Source organism: Eutrigla gurnardus (assembly GCF_963514095.1).
Source record: "Eutrigla gurnardus genome assembly, chromosome: 15".
Classification (NCBI taxonomy): domain Eukaryota; kingdom Metazoa; phylum Chordata; class Actinopteri; order Perciformes; family Triglidae; genus Eutrigla; species Eutrigla gurnardus.
This window is the reverse complement of record NC_139938.1, coordinates 8,365,303-8,381,641: the sequence shown is the minus strand read 5'-3', so window position 1 is coordinate 8,381,641 and position 16,339 is coordinate 8,365,303. Positions and strand designations below refer to the sequence as shown.

Genomic DNA, 16,339 nt, shown 5'->3' with positions numbered 1-16,339 from the left:
AAACAGCAGAAAGTTTCTGGTTCCAACTTCTTGTCTTTGTTTTCTTGGTAGTACACTAAACATCTTTTGGTTTTAAACTGTTGGACATAAAGGCAGGTTGATTATGTCAGTTTTACTCTGGAGAAATTGTAATCAGCATTTTCACTTTTTTCAGATAAATTTGACTTCATGATAATTGGCATAAATTATCAGCAGATTATTCACTAATGAAATAAATTATTACCAATTATTCTTTATTATTCACCAATTATGAAATGTTCCAGTTATTATCTCAATTGTTTGGGCTGTAAAATAAAATAACAGAAACTTATGAAGCTCCCAGAACCCTTACTAATGTTTAAAGGATTAATGTTGATTGGATGTTAATTATCATAAGAGTAACAGTAACATTTGAGAAGTTGGAACTATTGCTTAAAATTAAATATAAAATGATTATGAAACTTGTTAAATTAATTTTCTTTAAGATGATTAATCTGCTAACCGTTGTATCTTAAATCAAAAATAATCATTCCGTTCTGACCAAGGTTAGATCGTGAATGATAACTCACCTTTTGTCTTGCAGCAGTTATAAGGCCTTTGTGTTATAAATGTGTATTTCAAGCAGTTTGGCGCCCTCTCCTGGTCCGGAGCCTGAACACCACTTACGCCGCTCTGAAAGAAAAATTCGTGTTGGTCCCTGGAGGAGGCATTTACTTGGCAGCAGGAAAAAACAGACAATCCACATTTCCCACCAGCGACTGATCGAGCCAACGTCTGATTGATGCATGACCTGGGTGCTCCGGCGCTAAACATCAATCAGAGAAGGGAGCATGAACGCTGTGGTTATTCAGTGTAATGGGAATGTCAATAACTCCGGCGTCCTCTGATGAATACACAAGTGCACTGTTATCGAAGCGAACACTTGTCCAAGTAGCTGATGTGGTGCGATGCGTGATGTTGCCACGGTTTTAACCGTTACCAAGCAATTTTCTAGAGAGTCGGCACCAACTGGTGCAGCAGGGATGTGGGCAATGAGACACGTCTCATCAGACGAGTGATGAAACATGATAAGTGACATCATAGGTACTTCTTAACTATGTAATCACTAGCACTCTTAAATAAATAAACACTTGTGAGAGTGGTTTCCAAGGTAATTTATCCTCCACATGGGAAGTCATTAACTGTGGAAGCGTGGTGTCAAAAAGAAATATAGCCTGTTTACTCAGCGCGGTAGGAAGAAAAGCCCCACAGACAGGGTTAGTACACATTTTTTAATAACATGGCACAATTTACATAACACAAGTTTAAATGAGGAGCATGCTGAAGATTCAGTCGCTTCATTTTTTTTCTCATTTTTGTACATGATCTAGAAAGACTTCACTTTTTTTCCCTGTACATGGTTAACAGCAAAAAAACAAAGAAACAAAAAAAAAAACAATCTTTTTGCAATACGCATCTAACCACTATGGCTCCGGTGGACATTTGTATGTTGGATTAAAAAACACTGCACAACATGATATCACAGAGTTTGAAGCGCACAACTAAACCTTCGGTGGACTACTAAAATAGATCTCTGCTCATTAGAAACAAACTGTCCATAGTTTAGACTTGCTTTTTTTGTCTTTTGATTTTGTAGGTACAACAACTCAGGAAAGCACTTAAATACACTGTTTGACCAACAGAACCTATTTCCAAAACATGTACTTTACACTCCTTCAATAGGGCAAATGTGCTGTCATGGTGTCTAATGTGCTGCATTCTCCCCAGAACAAGACGGAGGAAGAGTGGGCGTTGACATGGGAGTTGACATTTGTGCTGCTGGCTTTTTTTTTTCTTTGAAACTCTTTAAAATACATCCATCAACTGTTCCTAGGATTGTCTCCACAATTGATCATGTTTAAGAAAGTAATTGAAAACATTCCTTGTTTGTTGAATCCAAATGGCTACCTACAACCCCGTGTGGATCAGTTAAAGCTCGTATGCGTGGACCAGATGTGTGTCCGAGTTGTGGAGAGAATACAGCCGTTTGTCAGTCGGGGTGAGAAGGCCAGCTTTCAGAAAGGGAGCCCAGACATTTGTTGCATAGTTGAATATGGAGTCTCTGGTACAATGCTAATCAGCTGTGTCAACCAAAAGAAAACAAATAGGAAATAGCAAAAAGCACATTCTGAATCACGGCTGTAATACTCCTCTATTTACATGTGTTCAAAGTAAAGCTTTCAAAACATCCTTTTGCATATTTGTACCATGATTTTCAATCCATACCGAGTGAGCACAGCGACTGTACACATTATCTACACAATTTGCTGTCTGTCAGTGATAAAGTACCTGTACATTCCAAAATTGTTCATTCTTCCCCCGCGTCACTTTGCTATACAAGAGAAATAATGCACACAAAAAGCTGGAGCAAACCGGAAAAAAATCTTTGAAAATCTTGTTGTTTTTTTTTGTTCCGTGATTATCGTCTCTTTGTATTTTTTTATACAAAAAAAAAACAATTTATTTTGTGGGCATGTCTCTGCCCACATAAGTTATTCACAGCTATGTTACAGTCTTGCTTTGCCCAGAGCTAAGTGCTTGGTGTGAGTTCAGTGTTCGTGAGGCACAGGGCTGCAGGGCCGCCGAGTCTGCCGAGGCTCAGCTCACCGCGCCTCGATGTCTTTGTGAGCCGGTCTGTCTCTGATATCTGTGGCCAGGGGAGTAGTCCGTCTGGGTGAGCCGGGCCGGGCGCCCAGCGTGGGGATGAGAGGGGGCGGGGCGCTCAGAGAGGCCGTGGGTGGGGTTTTGTTCAGGATGCCGTTCTGATGTGCGGTGGCTGCGGCGGCGGCTGCTGCTGCGGCCACCGCCGCGGCTGAGGGACTGACCCTGGAGTAGTGCATGCCTGGGAGGCCAGGGGCCATGAGGCCCTGGGCGGGGTGCGGCAGGTGTCCGTCAAGGGCATGATGGTGCATTGGGTGGAGGCGCCCATGCTCATAGTCCTCTCTGAGCATGTTGAGGCGCTCTCGCTCCTCCAGATGGGCCCGCTCATGCTCCCTCCTCTGCTCCAGGGCCAGAGAGTGGAGGTGGTCGCGGTTAAAGTCATGCGGCTCACGGTCCCTGTAGGAGCGCTCGGCCTCGTAGAGGCGAGGCCCTGCCAGCCGGTGCAGAGGATCATTCCTTAGCAACAGGTCCCTGGCCAAAGGGTCCCGCCTGTGAATGTCCAGACCCCTATAGGGGTCCCTCATTGGGTCCCAGTGGAAGGCAGGGTAAGGGAACCTGTCAGCTCCTGGGATGGGGCTGATACCCATGAAGGGCGCCACCATTCGAGTTCTCTCCAGACCACTGATGCTGTTCATGGGGTGAACGCCAGCCATGCTCATGGGCATAGGCATCGAGGAAGGAGGATGGAGGTTTGGTGTGGAGGGTACCGGTGTCGGGTGCTCGCTTGGCCTCTCTGCGGGTCCCTCCTGCTCCTCCTTCCGCTCCTCCTTCACCTTCACCTCGCTGTTTTTCTTCTGGTGCTCATACGGCAGCTCCACCTTTTTCTCCAGGACGTCCCTGTTCAGCCCGCCGTTGGGACGTTCGAGGCTGGTCTGCCGGACGTAGGGCGACGGTGTCCCCCTGTTGGACACTTTGTCACTCTCTGACACTCGGCCGTCGAGGATGATGGGCGTGTCCTTGTCGCTGTGCTGGTTGTCTTTAAGCTTATGGTCATCCGTGCCATTGTCTTTCCAGGAGTCTGAGTGCTCCCTTTCTCGGTCTTTGGCCTTCTCCTTGTCCCTCTGGGGCTCGGAGGCAGGGGGCAGGTGGTTCCTGTGGTGCTCAGGAGGCCGGCTGTGGCCAAGGAGGTTGATGGGGTTGACGGGGACTGGGGACGGATGGCTCGAATGGCGCTTTTCTACAGAGTCCCTACAAGTACAAAGAAAGTTCCCCCATCAGTATCAGTTACCAGCTTTTGTCCAACAGAATCACAGATTCTTTCCTTTTTATTCTAAATTTAAATATTAACATATAGCATATAATGAAAAAAGACACATTTTGATCTACTTATGTTCTGGAGCCGTGGGAACAACCACATCTGACAGCACTCACCTGTCTTTGTCGTCTTTACTGACCAACGTGTCCCGTTTGTCAGAATCTCGGTCCCTCTCGTGCGAGCTGGCCGAGGTGCTCCTTTCGGAGTCTCCGGGTTTCAGCCAAGGTGGCGGTGTGGGGAAGGAGGGCGGCGTGCGGTGCAGGCGGTTCCACGGCTCCTGGTGGCCGCTGTTGGCGCCGCTGTTGAAGTGCTGCTGTGGGTTGGGGCCGTCTTTATGGCCGAACACGGCGTTGGCCGCTGTTAGGGATTCTACATGTGGGAAAACACGGCAGGTTAAATGCGTATCTCGACAACTTTCCCTGGTAAATATCGACGTTTACATTCTATTCTGCTGATGCTCTTCTGCAGCATGAGCAACAATAACTGGAGGATGACATCCGCAATCAGCAATCAGGAGTATTCCAGTCACAGCGATTGTTAGCATGGTGACCAACAGCGTCATTCATGAGGTTGAAACTCACTCAGTGCTGGATTGCCCAGACCCCCGAAGGCCGATGAACTGAGGGCTCCCAGTCCTCCAAACGATGCAGGTCTACCGAAAGGTTCTGAAAGGAGACACCAAACGTTAGCATGCGTCCAAACACAGCTTCACTTTCCTATTTCCCATCGGGACTGAGGAGAACTGAACCAGACTCTTACCTAAGTGGGATGCTGGGGCGAGGAAGTTTCCAGGATGGTGGGCTGGATGACTGAAAGAACCTGCTGATGGGTGCGTGGGACCTGAGGGGGGGGGGACAGAAGGCATCACAGAAACATCAACCACTGACTTCAATATTACCAAGTTTAACAGAACAATACTAACTCAAAGTCATTATTTACTTTTTCCAGATCAACATTCAAAACAAATGTAAGGGATCCCTATCAACATGATTGTTTTACAAAGTGAAGAAAGTAAAGTGGGAATATCTGTCAATATATTGTTAGTTATCAGTGTTTAGCCACGGCCAGTTCAACACACATCACTGTGTTCACATCCAGATTAAGCCGTGCAGATCACACTAAGAAGAAAAAGTGCATTTCACAAAAGGTATTTCCCAAACAACGGAACAGCCTTTCCAACTTCTCTTTATTCAATTCACTGACGTTTCCTCAAACTATTTATAAGCTATTCAGCTGCTGCAGGCAACCCAGACAATAGGGCCTATTTTATAGACTGCATATATATATTTTTTTAATATTTTAAAATAATAGAATTACAACAGTAAAAAAAAAAAGAAGCTCTACTACACAAAAAGCTCCCTAAGTCTGGCCTGAGGGATGGCAATGATGGTTGTGATTGGTCCTCCACTCCTCCAGACTGAAATATCTCAAAAGCTTGTAGTTTGGTACAGAGATGCATGGCCCCCAGAGGATGAACCCTGCTGACTTTGGTGACACAATAACTTTTCATCTATAGCCATCATCAGGTGTTTGTGTTTGCTAAGTTCTATAAAACCTACAACTATTAAGATCAGCCTCAGAAATCCTGTTTGGGTTCAGCCATATTGTGAACCGCATGGAGAGAAACGGATGAAAACGTGTCAATTTGACCTCGATTAATAATTGCTTACATCCAGGTGAGTGCCAACTTGTCTATGTCTGATTAGTATTCGGTTCATTAAAGATAGATGCAGTACATTGATATGCACACTGATCGTTGTGATTGTTTCCGTGTGTCTGCGTTGTTGTCTCGGTTGTTCCCAGCTCAACTCGGTAACAACGGCATCAGCAGACGACAGCTCACTCTGAGCAGACTGCTGCCGTACGTCACAGGGCTCCGTTGTTAAACATCAATTGATTTTTCCACCCAGAGATCCGTCACACACTCACCTGCAGCGGAGAAGAGCGTGGCAGGTCGTGCCAAGTCGCTGGGGTGATGGATGGCGCCGAAGAGGCTGGGGCCCGGAGGACGACTCAGGAAGTCAGGCTTCAGGCCGAAGTCTAGCTTGTGAGGGTCGACCTGCATCTGCTGCTGGAAGATGGCAGATCAACAGAGAGGAAGACATGTAAAACCCCTTTAGATGTTATCGCCCATAACACAACATCACTTAAGGTGGTCTTGTCCAAGGACACTTTTTACACATTTCTAATAATTGCAATTCCTTGTATTATCCTGTTAATCACCATCAAAATATGCTTAAAACATAACATTGCCACCTGAAAGGGCTAGGCTATGTTCAGGATCATATTAACGTCCATATGGGAGTTTATGGTAGTTTATAACAATGAATAGGAGCCAGGTACACAAGCTAAAGGTACTTTGTGACTTTGCTAGCATTTGCTAGCAAAATGTTTAACTTGTTGTCATTAGCCCCATTAAAATATTACTAGTAAAGGGACTGAAGTAATCTTAGTAAACTCAACTCACTTTCAATCATATATTTAAGTGTGTAAAGTTCAGTCGAGGAGGCAACATTATAGGCAATGATATCATTCAGAAGAAAACAGGGATTCATCAGCATATGAAAAAGAGTGTCAATCCTGTACGGTGACATCACACTGTGTTAATACTCCGCCACAAAGCAGAGGGAGGCATCAGCGTAGTCCTCACCTTCACTTTCTGTTGGTGGTGGTATATCTGCCAGGCGATGTGGACATGCATGGCACACCACTTCCCAGGTTTCTGCAGGTACAAGACAAAAACATGGTGTCACAACAAGTCCGACAGTGAGGCCATCACTGCTACTAATTTACATTTTAATGGTTAACTTTGTGCTGAAGTGTGTAGAATGTATTCTCTTCTCATCTATCTTCAGCTAAAGCCTGTTGAACAAGGTCATTAGACCCTGTGTAGTGGATATAGTGCTGTAATGTCAGCATCACACATCAAATGGTATGAACACAGCAAACACCTGCACAACTTAAATATGGTACATTGGCACCTTTAATAATACATTACTTAAAGATATATGATCTATGATGTATGATAGGGTTGAATGACAGAGGAATAGTAATTATAGCCGTGATTTGTATGTCTATGAGCAAAGTCTGTAAAAGGGCTTTCCATATAGAGAAGCTGCACCGTTCCCTAAAATGAGCTTTGTTGTGGTATAAACGAGTACAGTCTGCCTCCAAGTGCAGCGCTCATTTAATTAAAGACACTATCTACTCCATTAGCAAATGCCTTCAAGGCATCCTGGCTATTAATGTGTGTGTGTGTGTGTGTGTGTGTGTGTGTGTGAGACGGAGGCACTGCAGGGAGTGAGCACTCACCCTGAGAACGGGCCGAAATGGATCCGTTAGCTACAGGAGGGAATAAAAGAGTGTTATTTTGCTGTCAATCAAATCACCTCTAATTAGTCTGTGTTTGGCATTCATTATGAAGCAAATTAAAATGTTAAAATTTCCCTTTAAAATGAAGCATTTCAGAGGTAATTAATACACCCTGCTGTGTGACCTTCTGCATGCAAGTGCATACAGAAGAATATGGCAGTCTGTGTATAAACTCGCTGCATTATCTGGTTTTGAAAACCTCCACACGATGACTCAAAGACTTAGGCAACACAAGTGTGTGTGTGTGTGTGTGTGTGTGTGTGTGTGTGTGCTCGCTCTTACCCTGGGGTCCTTCTGTAAGAATGTGTGTGGGACGCCTCCAGGTCTTGTGGACACATCAAGTGGATTCGAGGTCTAGAGAAGACCAGATGGAAAACAAGAGAACTCTGTAAATAACTGCTGCCTTCAGTTTGTCTGTGTGTGTGTGTGTGTGTGTGTGTGAGAGGACGTTGGTGCGTGGTCGTGTCCCTGTGTGTCCTACCTTGGGCTGGAAGGCGCCCTGCAGGGAGCCGAAGGGCCCGGTCGGCGGGATGACGGGGGGAAGGCCAGACATGGCCGGTGGGTATGAGTGGAAGAGCTGAGGGAGGGAAGAGGAAGAGGAGGCGTGAGGATGGTTGTCAGGGAACAACGGCTAAATAAGGCAGTGGAGATGGAACAAACATGTCGTAGCGACGGATGAACCTCAACATTTTCCAACAACTTTTCCAAGACGGCTTAGATGAGGGAAAACTTACAAACGATTGCCTAGATGTTTTGAAAAATGCGAGTTTATAAAATATTCCCTGCTCATTCCCGGTGGATTTAAATAAGGAGAAAAAAAACCTTTGATGTGAAAACTAATATGTTGTAATACGAGCAAAAACACATAAACCAAACAAGTGCTCAAGGCGTGGAGAAACAGATGGGCAATCAAGCACTAACTATAATTGTTCTTGTCAATCAAATTAGCGTAGAGAAGGTTTTTAACGTTTCAGAACTTGCATGTTTGCATTGCTTTAATCATGGCGGGTGCTACCGAATTATTCAAACGTGTGTTGCCAGGAGGAGTTATTATTAGAAGCGCTTGAGGAGATGTTGCGAGGTATTTAAAAGCAACTTGTTTCTCCCTGTGCATCACATTTTAAGACGGCAGTATGTTTTATAGAGAGGAAATGGCTGCAGGGTGTTTGCTGCTCCCATAATAACAGCGAGGAAACACTAAGTATCAGAAATGAAGCACTTATAAAAAAAAAACTGCAATATTCTGTAACATCTATTTGACCCGGGATCGGTCTGAATAAAAATACATGATTTTCCCCGATATTAAAATCTTCCTCGCAGCCCATTTTGAAGAAAAAGCAAACTTGTACAGACACGCACAGCAGGGGTCCGACCGCTTCAGCAAACATGGCAGGAGACTGGGGTCCAATGTTTCAAACCAGTCCACTTTAGTGAGCGATAAAAACGTTTCATATAAGACAAAGATTTAACATTTTCCAGCAATAACGCAGTCTCCTGTCATGTAGCCTTCTGGGTTCATTTCTATGCACACACACACACACACACACACACACGTGCATAGGCTGAAATGCAACACAGAGAGTATGCAGTAGGGGAACTCACGCTGTGTCTGTAGAAGGGGTCGACTTTTGTTGGGTATTTTTCAAACTGTAGGAGAAATGAAACAGAGCTGAGTAAACGCTGTAGAGGAAACATGAGAGCCTGTAACAGTGCTGACATTGGCCTCTTCCAGGGCCATTTAAGGCCAACACAAAACACATTACAGCGTGTAATTTACCAAAAACATGCTTAAAGCTTTGCTTTATCACTCAAGATCTAAAATGTCAAGAGATTTCAAAGTTCAACTTCTTCCCAAACCACGCTCTCCTCCTCCTCCTCCTCCTCATGATCATCTGAAGGCCTTTTAAACTAGCGTGGGTTCAGCGTCTCATTTGGTCTGGTTTTAGTGGTGCAGCGCCGGCTCAGGGCGAACATTTCCCCAGTCAAGCCTAAACACTGCAGCCATAAAGAGCCTTTTTATGGCCTCATTAACTGTCAGAGGCCTCGCCATGCTGCCTTTGAGGTATCATCAGAGCCAAGCGAGCCCTCTATGGGCCAGACAGTTACTAATGTGTGTGTGTGTGTGTGTGAGTTTTAGGTCCAGCCACCCATTGCCTGTGGTCTCCCCCAACAAACAGCAGGGCTCTTAATGCAAGACATTCGCCAGTAATGAAAACCCCCAAATGGGACCAAATGATGTCATTAAATTCAAAATGAATTAAGTGTATTATGTTCTGAAAGCTGGCTCTGAACTTAACATGCTTTGGGCGAGTTATTGCCAATTTAGAAAAGAACGGCGACTCGAGTCTGAAGTCACGGAGTATGCCAGAGAAAACACTAGAAAGGCTTTCTGGGAAAAGAAAGGCATGATTGTAGTGTGGACGGACACACATGGTCATCATTGAGAGGCAGCCACAGAAAGCCACAGGCTGCAGCGCGCAGCTCGCTCACATGCCCATGTGTAAAATCTTCACTTTCACACCCGCGAGGTAAAAACACGTTCAGTGCCATGCCCGCCCACTCGCCCACACGTATAAAATGTATTAAAAGAAGTGTTGGGAAACATTTTGGCTGCGGTGCTGTTCTTTCCTCTCCTTTGACCCTCCTCCCTCTCCAACCCGATACAGGTGTGTTTACTTATCCTCACATTTCTGGCAGGGGTACGCACCATGGGCGGTGCCGGGGTGGGCATGATGGCGTGCGGGAAGGGCGTGAAGGTGTGCTGGTGGGTGTGCTGGTGGGTGTGTTGGTGCTGATGCTGGTGCTGATGCTGATGCTGATGCTGGTGGAACTCTGTGCGCAGGTATGGCGGCGGGCCCAGCGAGGCGCCGCGGTCGGCGTTCTGGGAGGCCAGGAAACGGGTGTTGAGCTCCTGGCGCAGAAGTTCTTGTTCTGAAGGAAGAGCGAGAGGGAAGAGAGGATCAGGACTGGGTTTGGTTGGTTTGTCAAGCATTTTTCACAACAGACTCCGAACATCCACATTAACAGGCACAGACACCAATTTGTAAGGTTTTCACCCAGGGCCTTCCATATGGTACGAGTTGTGAGGTGGTAGATTGTTTTCTAAATTTATGTCTAGGCTGTAATTAAAGTTCTGAAAGAAAAAAAAAAAACATAATTACACTTTTTATTTGTGTCTCTAACTCGTATTCTAGTTTATTTAATTACAGTGCAATTAAATTATGTTGCTGGGTCCTGTTGGAAGCCCTTTAGAGACGCCTGGAGGGTCCTGGACTCCAGCGTGAGACCTACCTACGTCATCAAAAAGGAAGCCGTGTCAAAATTACAAAAAAAAAGAAAGAAAACAAGCGAGAAATGGCTGTGATTATCAGCATGTCATTTTAAATTTCAGCGGGGCCTGAGAAGATTAGAAGCGTCTGAGTGCTGGAGCTGTCAAATGCTGTGATTTGATACACTACAGGCCCCCTGAGACAACAACATCTGTTGTTCTAATAACCTCCGCACAGCCTGTGGAGAAGGAATGGATTTCAAGTAATCGCTGACTTTTCTTCTAAACTCAACAAAACGTGTCTGGAGAGATTACATCAGCTCCAGAGTAACCTTATACTTTCTATTCCACGGCGACTCCCTGCAATATTTTCTGCATTCGTTTCAAAGCTTTATTGGGCCGCGGGTGGAATTTTCTCTTCATAAAAATTTCATTAGTATCTTTTGAACAAAATCCAGCTCGCTCTGTTCCGTATTGACCAAATTGATTTCTTTCACATGAACACTATTCAAGGTGAAAATGGAAATTCTGGGAACACTGGTAAAGGTGAGCCCCCTCCCCCCTCCCCCCTCACTGACCCTGACATTTAGCTCCTTGTGGAAATGTGCACAGAGTCTTTAATCGCTTTGTGGCCTGACCTGCTGGTGGATATTACTGATGTGTAGAGAGTCGATCAATCACAGCATGACAGAAAGAGTGTGAACTGTCCACACCACTATAAACACACACAGCCGCGGGCGTGGACAATGCGTGTTTCTTTAAATAATTATCAGGGTAACATTCAGTCTGTCTCTGCATATCGAGCGCCGCTGAAATGACTTCTCATATGTCTCACCCGAGGCAACCTGATGCAACAACTGGCTAAAATAAGAGTCTGCTTTCTGTTTTTTTTTTCCTGGTCAATTGAATGTGCAATCCTCTGCCACGTCACTTGGGGGCGATGTGGGGTGAAGTTAGCGAGCGGCATGTGATGTTTACCTGAGTAGGCACTCCCAGCAGCAGGATGTCCGGGGACTGGCAGCGTGCTAGACGTAAGTGGTGGTGGTGGAGGCAAGGCCGCTGGAGGAGCGAACATATTGGGGTGATGTGGATGCGGAGAGGACTGCAAGGCAGGGGGGAAGCTGTGGGGGGTGCTCTGGTTAGCTGCCAATGGCAGCGGGAAGGTGGAGGCTGCTGCTGCTGCCGCCGCCGCCGCCGCCGCAGGAGGAGGCGGCGGGTGGTGGGGGAGGTGCAAAGAGGGAGTAGGGGGCCCGTGGGGCTTGTTGCCTGGGGTGCTGCTCCTGCTGCTGCTGTGAAGAAAAGAGAGAAAGGAGCCAGGTTAAGCCAGGCGTGATCACTCAAAATTAACACTTGTTCCTGCACATCCCCTCATCTCCATCTGCTCCGACGTACAATTCCCAGCACGGTGTTTTCACACCTCAACTGTCCTCCATTTACAAACGCCTCCCTGCTTCTCCCTCGTGCTTCACAGAAACCAGGACAAACATGATCCGCGAAAAAAAAACACCACATTCACAACACCCTCGGATGCAAATAACCCACTGCTGGCGAGCACCACAGAAACGTGCATCTGTCTTTGAACAGCTTCTGTTAAGGCACTTCCTCCAGAGCAAGGTAGTGAACATGTGCATCGGAAATGGGATGAGAGGGAGAGCGGGTGTGTATGCATGTGTAAGCAAACAGTCTTTTGTAGTGTGTGTGTGGGGGTTTTCCCCGGGGGCAGTCACAGAGCTCGCGTCTCCACAGCTCCACGCGCTAAGCCTAAAAGCTCATTCGCAGCGCCCGCTCTTCGCTGTGGGCCTCGGCCGTGATTATTCACAGCGGGTGCCAGGTCCTGTTTGGCGCACTGGCAGGGCTGGCAGAGTGAGAGGGAGGCAAAGCCAAGTCCTGAGAGCCCGCGAGCCAGAGCTGTTGGTACTGAGTGGATTCTGAAGGAGCTATCCTGGAGTCTTAAATTAATGGAGAGAGCCTCATAGGCCTCAGTGCCTCTCAACAGATATAGGACACAACAGACTAGCCGTATTCTTATTTTAATAATGTGAAAAATGACTGTATGTGAACATACAACATGGAGTTCCACTTCCACTCTGAACTATTTGGTGTTTTTCTAGGAACAATATCGTCACTTTGAGCTCCGGTTCTCATGCACAAGTCTAAACTACTGCATGTACAGCCAGTATAATTGGTGAGGTCTGGGATCTATACAGAGCCCCGGTGACCATGTGGGTGGCTAATAAATCACAGGCACTCAGGGTGCAGTTTGGCCATTTTATTCCGTCGTTAAGAACCAGTGCCACTGTTTGGCTCAGGGAACTTCAAACTCTCCATGATAGCAATTTACATACTGATCGGGCATCATGCAAACTTCCAGCTCAAGAGATATTCTAGTATTTTCAAGTGTGTGAGAATGTTTTAGTCTGCACTGAGCGGCACACTGTTCTCCATCAGAGCGTATGAGGACATGAGAGACTTTTTTTATGATAAACTGATGTGTGAGGTTTTCTGTTAGCCTTACCTGTGACCGTTGAGGCTGTTGTAGGCAGAAAGGGCCCGGGGGTGGCAGCGTGATGGGGGCCGGTGGGGCCCGGCCTGACTGGGGTGCTGTTGGTGAGGGTGATGGGTGGGGAGGGCAGGCGACGGCGGGTGTGGGTGAAGGCTGGGTGTTGGCGGAGGCCGGGGGTGGGACAGCAGTTCAGGCTGGTGCTGGGGCCGGGGAGGGGGGGGGCGGCGAGGGCTCTTGGCCCTGAGCGAGAGGCAGGGCTGCGGGCGTCTGAGGCCTGGGGAGAGCCTCTGAGTGTGGGGGCAGGTTTGTGGAGGCTGGAACCGGGGCAGGACCGTTTGTCTGGGTCCGATGGGGGGACAGGGGCTGAGGGACGCACGGCTGGGGGTGCGGCGGGGGCAGGGGGAGGGCTTGGGGGGGCAGAGGCACGCTGGGGGTGCTGGATGCAGGGGGTGGGGGGTCCCTGCAGATCTCCTGGCTCCTCTCCTGACTGCGCTCTAGGCCTGACACCTTGAGGAGGCCTGGCCCGTGAGGCTCCTGGCTGCCATTGGTGGAGAGTACATGGATGCCATTATCTGGAACTGTGAAAATCAGAAAGAGAAAAACTATCTTTAGTTTCCACGCCGGTGGTCCATTCGAACATGCAATTTTAATTAATTAGAAGCCGCTGACACCGGCTGCTGGTGAACATACACCAAGCCAACATGCGTAATGACCTCCTCCCCTCAGGTGAAAGCCCTGCAGCGCTCACACAGGTCATGTGATAGCTGCAGGCCTTTTGTAGACGCGTGTCTATCAAAATGCCATCTCCGCTGCCGTGCTCCGTGCGTGTGCTTTCAGCTGACAAACAGCCCCACAAACTGACACACATGTTCTTTTTCCTATTCTCTGCTACTCCTCCTACCGACACACCCTTCTGGGGCTTGCAGCTGTGCCAGCACAAGCACCAATTTCTGAGCCCTTTCACGCAGCCTTTAACATCGTCCCTGGGGACAAACTACACAGCTGAAATGTGTTTTTCTTGTTCAGGCTAAATCAGTTTGGATCGTACACAAAGCGACATCACCTTCATTTCAAGGTTGTTGCTTTTTTTTTTCCGCCTGCATGAAAGAACTTCCATTTGCCGGATAAATTAAATGTATTCTACTCTAGATTTGTTAATGAGGCGTTTCAGCACATAGCTAACCCCGACTGCTGTAACTGAGATCTAATGTGTATAAAGCTAACTTCAAACTGCATGGACATTTGCATAGTTGCAGATACTTGCAAAACCGTCGGGTTGCCGTTAATACTTCCCAAAGTCAAGGAAATACTTTATCCAAATCTGCCAAGCATTTCTTAAATAATATTATTCTTTGTGTTCGTTATTTACCACTTGCTAAAGGCTTATTAGGATGCTGCAGGATAACAACCCTGCATTCATTAACTCAGTTTCCCATGTAGCATGAAGGACGGGCGCACATTTAACTCGCTGTCTGACAAGGGGAGGATTCATTTTATGGACCTGCCAAAAAACAGCAATTACCTGCCATTAGAAGCCTTGTTGAGCTCCATTATGTACGAAGTGTAAATTAATCCGGAGAATGAATAACAACCGCTGTACAATGCTGAAGTCACCCAGAAGAATAATAGCTAATAAGTGCGTCCGGGGTATTTCTCTGCAGGGACGTCGTCCTACACAACAAAGTGCTCAGATATCAGCAGTCAGCTCGGCGGCTCCAGAGGGGAAGAGGCTCATGGGGGATGACAGTGCATACGTAAACTGTAATTAACGCTACCAAGCCCTCAGGGGGGTTTAGGGGCAGGAGTCAGGGCTCCTCCTCCCCCTTAGGGAACTCAGCTAAATCCTTTACCTGCCAGAAAGTTGTAGATGAGACCCGGTTCTCCCGGGCAGCATCCTGTCACAGCGGGCTGCCGTCTCCCTGACACACTACTCCCTCCAGGCCAGCTCCACTGGGAGCAGGCTGAGCTAACAGGGACCAGCCAGAACCTCCCCTCATTAGCATTACAATGCAATGTGAGGTATTAGCAAGCCAAGGCGCATGTGATATGGTAGTTAGGGGTCAGGGGAGGTAATTCCTGGTGCAAAATCACAATCAATATCTACAATAAGAGCTATTGACTCCTGCTGTGTGTGGAGAAGCTTACTGGGACATCTGCCAGCCTGTCAGGAGACAAGAGGCACACTCTGCTAGGTTGAAGAGTTTTTCTTTGTTAGTCATCTTTGGGCAAGTACGACTACGAGAAGTCTCCTCATAATGCAGAGAGGCGTCTCTTTTCAAAGCTAACTAATCCGTACACAGAAACTACATCTCTTCTTTGGCAGTCTGCACACAAAACACATCCCTGAGTAAGAAAGCCCAGCAGCCCTTAAATCCATCTCGCTCACCCATGTCAATCTTCTCCACTTACAAATGCTATTACCGGTCAAGAGAGACCGCTGCTCGCAAACAACTCCACCGCAGCAGACGGGGAGAGGAGAAATTCCCAATTCTCAAGTATCCCGCTGCACCTCTCGGTCCCCGAGGTCCATGGCTTGTTTTGAGAATGTGCTAACACGCTAAAAAGAGGGTGTCTATTCTGGTCATAATTAAGACTCCAGGGCCGGGCAGAGTGGGAAGAAGAAGAGAACAGGAGTGTATATGCCAGCTTCCCTCCCGCGAGGGTTCATTTGTCAGTCTTCTTCAGCCCTGGAAACAAATAAGCGCAATTCCCGCTTGGGTTACTCAGAATGTAGAGCCCTGCTGTTTCTCAGCGTTTCAGTCATATTGCGGCTTCTAACTAGCACGCGCTGCTCGGTGGAGCATTACAGCGGGGAATGAGGCCCGGGCGTGTGCGGGTTAGTCGGGGAGGTAAAAGCTAGAGGCCGGATTTAAGAGGTGAATGGGGTACAGGAGGGCTTTGTGAGGGTCAGCTGGGTGTGTGTGTGCAGGAAAGCCATTCATTAAGGCTGGATGTCAGGGGACACAGCGAGGGGCTTATGGGGATAACTCATTATCCCAGGCTGAGCCGTCTCCTGCTGTTCACACACACCAACACTCCTGATTTGTATCTCCCTACGTTGCTAAAGTTACACTGCAGCACGTAATCATTAGACCGGCTGCAACTGGCTGAACTAAATATAAATACACTGCATGACGAACGTGGATGGAAAAAAGTCTGCCCCTTAAAAAACGTACACGAGAGACGGACAGACGAGCCCTGGTTTCCACCTCACCTTTGTTGTTACTGTCCTGCAGAGGACCACGGCTCATTAGCGCCATGC

At 47.3% G+C, this 16,339-nt stretch overlaps 1 protein-coding gene across 1 annotated transcript in view; it reads right to left on the bottom strand.

Moving 5' to 3' along the window:
- Nucleotides 1-1,231: 1,231 nt before the first annotated feature.
- The window catches only part of auts2a (activator of transcription and developmental regulator AUTS2 a), a 305,216-nt gene continuing 290,108 nt past the window's right edge, over nucleotides 1,232-16,339 (bottom strand). Inside the window, 14 exon segments of the mRNA XM_084028332.1 lie at nucleotides 1,232-3,867; nucleotides 4,051-4,303; nucleotides 4,516-4,599; nucleotides 4,694-4,774; nucleotides 5,864-6,005; nucleotides 6,585-6,656; nucleotides 7,247-7,276; nucleotides 7,589-7,660; nucleotides 7,788-7,883; nucleotides 8,909-8,953; nucleotides 10,014-10,237; nucleotides 11,553-11,863; nucleotides 13,090-13,298; nucleotides 13,300-13,655. Coding sequence (XP_083884458.1) covers nucleotides 2,622-3,867; nucleotides 4,051-4,303; nucleotides 4,516-4,599; nucleotides 4,694-4,774; nucleotides 5,864-6,005; nucleotides 6,585-6,656; nucleotides 7,247-7,276; nucleotides 7,589-7,660; nucleotides 7,788-7,883; nucleotides 8,909-8,953; nucleotides 10,014-10,237; nucleotides 11,553-11,863; nucleotides 13,090-13,298; nucleotides 13,300-13,655 — 3,221 coding nt within the window. The 3' untranslated portion in view covers nucleotides 1,232-2,621.